Raw genomic sequence first — 3326 nt, forward strand, 5'->3', positions numbered from 1 at the left:
GCCCTGGAATCTCTATCAGAGGGGGTAGGATTTTTGGCAGTAGTAGCCTTAATGCCCTTGGGTCCCTGTGAAATGCTCTCAGGATCCGCAGTAAGATTTTTAAAAAGGAACTTGTGAGAGAGTCAGGAACCCTGTAGTATCTATCAGGTTTTCTGGGAGCAGGAGGTAAAGAGTCAGGGGCCAAGCTAGATTCCGAAAAGGCATCAACAATGTCCAGTACAGGGAGGATAGCTAAAGGCCTGTGTTGGGGCAGGAGTAAGAAATCCCTAAGCCTCTTTTTAGAATCTGAGTAATCCTGGCTTTCCCAGCGGAAATGCTCCCTAAGAGTATGCAAGGTTTCTCCAAAAGAGAAATCCTCTGGAGGGGAAGCAGTGGGAATAGAGTCCTCTGCATCAGAATCCTCATAAGTAGATAAAGGTAAATCCTGGTCATCAGTATCATAAGCAAATTCAGTCCTAGGTCTTTTAGAGGGGGAAGGTTGGTTTCCCCTGATTAAAGTAATAAGGTCTTCAGCCATTCTTATCATTTGTTTTTTTTTAGGCATAGAGGCCTGACCATGCGGTCTGGGCGTCTGTTTTCTAGGCATGGATCGAGTTTTAGGCCTTGAAGAAGAAGATGGCGCCAGTTTAATATGCAAGTCAGTAGGCCTGAATACACCCTCAGAAGCCAGTGCCTGCACAGCGGCTCCGTACCCATCCAAGAAAGAGACATTTGTAGGTTCCACAGTTGAAGCATCTCATGGCATACTGGACTCCGAATAGGTCTCAGTAGTGGCCGGCGAATCTGAAGTAGCAGGTATCAGGGGCTGCGAAAGTGCCTCACTGAGTACCGACGAACTGGCGACTAGCTTAGGAGAAGCGTCGTCAGCAGCTTTGGACCTAGGCGGCCTGCCTCTGTATTATCTTTGCATTTTTTTGGAATGTCAGTAGTCAGGTGGCTTACTGAAGACATATCCGGATAATTGTTCAGAGTACCAAAATATTTAGAAGTGTAAATATACCGACGATGAATAGTTCGTTGTTTAAATAAGGCACAAAACTGACAGAGAGGTACGTCGTGGTCAGGTCCTAGGCAAGGAATACAGTACGAATAAAAATCTTTGAGATATTTGCTTTCCACAAGAAATACAATTATTGACTTTTACTGACATCGGTTTAGAGCAAGAAAAAAGTTTCCACAACGGGGTACTTAGCTTTAGTTTAAGACTTCAGTTCTGAAACTCGAAAATGAAAATTTCAGTAGTCAGCTGACCGGCACTTACGAACTGCTCCTGCTTCGGGCTGACCGGCACTTACGACCTGCTTCTGCTTCGGGCACTGCACAGCAAGAAAGGCTGATGTAATGGCATCAGCTGCATGCTTTATACCCCTGACTACCTGACGTCATGGAAGGTGAGACAGCAACCGACACAGGACCCAAGACTTTGATAAATCAGACCGACTGAGGGCTACTGCAAGCAGATAACCCAAATGTGATGACTGCAACAGTGAAACACGAAGAACATCTGTGACTGATTGATGATCCCTGTGAAAAGAACACAGTGGCAGCCATCTATGATGAACACTCCTCTGGCACTATGTCCTATTAAAAGCTATTTATTACTCTGCCCTTTGTAAGGATCAACAAGTGTCCCCCTCAATCTTTGATTTGTAGGAGCTCCTATTCCAGAAATGGGGAAAGACAGAGAGGGGGATATCCCACCCCCAAATAAAGGGACAGCCTTCATTTTAGGACAGAGGTAAAAGTTAAGAGTTTATTGGTCTAAAAATATGGTACAGTTCATAAAGAATTTGAAATCTAAGCCTTTTGTTGCACTAACACTAAAGGACCATTGCTATTGACAATGGCAATGGGGTTTGTACCTACCTTTGTTCAAAAGGATATCACCATTCCACTCCAAAACTATAGCATGTATGGATATGGAGCTGTACATGCTACCAAATCTGCCTTCACGTAAGAATTTATTAAAGCTGTACATAGAGCACCAAATCTCATGACAAGTCTTGCTAGTATCATTTTGCTAAAGAAAGATTTGTAATAATTTGCAATCACCTCATCAAAAAGCAATAACTTGCCAGAAAACCATTCCCTTACCACACACATGTACATACACAAATTTAACAAAGTCTTACCTTTCAGAGGCATGGTGCTGGATTTTTCTTGTTTATTGAACACAGGATTATCATGGCCAGTATGAACAAGATTCTGTAGAATATCCAATGCTGCATGTGGTGGTCTAATGGGTTTTTTGCTTGGCACAGAACCTGGTAAGTTCTGCACCTCCAAAGGGGTTTTCACCTTACTTTCATAATTAGAATTTGCCAACACCGTGTAGTGATTTTCTTTTTGACCATCTTTAGATGAGGGGCGTTCCAAATTTCTCTCGCTCACAACACTGAACTTTGATCCTTTCTGGGTCAGATTAAATGGACAAGGCCGTGTGCATGGCTTTTTGGCAACTGCTTTTCCCTGATAAAATACAATTAAAATCAGTGACAACATATGGCTCTGTTTTTACAACTGCAGTAGAAAACTGTTCACACAAAACAGTATCACTAGCAAGGCATCACCTTTTCCTCATAATTCTGTAATACACTCTGCAGGTCAATGAATCCCATAACAAAGGAACACTAATAACGTAGAAAAGCAGTAAATTGGACATACACAAGCTTACTAGATTACTCTGTTGAGCAGAATAGTTTAGAGTCTGGAAGCCCATAAATAAAATTTAAATTTCTTCTTTTCCATTTTTTCAAACAGACCATGAATTCTCTATTATAAGCTTACTAGTCAGGTCTCGTGCTTTTCTGAAAGAAAATTCTCAGCCTATCTGATCCAACTCATTCTATAGTTCTTCATTTTAAGTTACCACATGCAGTATAACATTTGTGCATGTGACTTGTTGGAATAAATCACTACAGATGTAGCAAACCTTTTTTTTGCCAACAAGTTAAAGCCTGGAGAAAATTGTTGTATGAAGAGCAATGTACTGGATATGCTACAACATTATATAAAGTACTCGCTTTTGGCCAGTGAGCAGTTGCCATCATCCAAGGAACTAGAAAATTGAAGTGTGAAATACAAGTTGCTTTTAAGACGCATTACAAGGTATTTTTTTGAATATTCAATTGCTAGTCTCAGCTAGTCAAGTCAGACCTTTTATGACAACTAAGGGGGTTGCTGGTGCAAATTAGCTTAAACTACACCTTTGAATGTACAACAAAGCCTGCAGTTTAGCTGTTTTGTCTGGAGCAAGATTTAAATGCACAATGAAAAACTTTTTACTAGACTTGAGTTAACACAAAGTTAACACTTGGATCCAAAGA

General features: G+C 41.1%; 1 protein-coding gene across 1 annotated transcript in view; it reads right to left on the minus strand.

The window, feature by feature from the left end:
- LOC122810608 (tastin-like) overlaps positions 1-2618 on the minus strand; it is a 1451617-nt gene extending 1448999 nt beyond the window's left edge. The window contains exons 1-2 of the mRNA XM_044082184.1: positions 2571-2618; positions 2133-2469 (exon numbers count right to left, since the gene is read on the minus strand). Coding sequence (XP_043938119.1) covers positions 2133-2469; positions 2571-2618 — 385 coding nt within the window. The remainder of the gene's footprint in view (positions 1-2132; positions 2470-2570) is intronic.
- Positions 2619-3326: the final 708 nt, after the last annotated feature.

This window comes from Protopterus annectens, chromosome 9.part0 (genome assembly GCF_019279795.1).
Source record: "Protopterus annectens isolate FY-2018-M chromosome 9.part0, PAN1.0, whole genome shotgun sequence".
NCBI classification, from domain to species: domain Eukaryota; kingdom Metazoa; phylum Chordata; order Ceratodontiformes; family Protopteridae; genus Protopterus; species Protopterus annectens.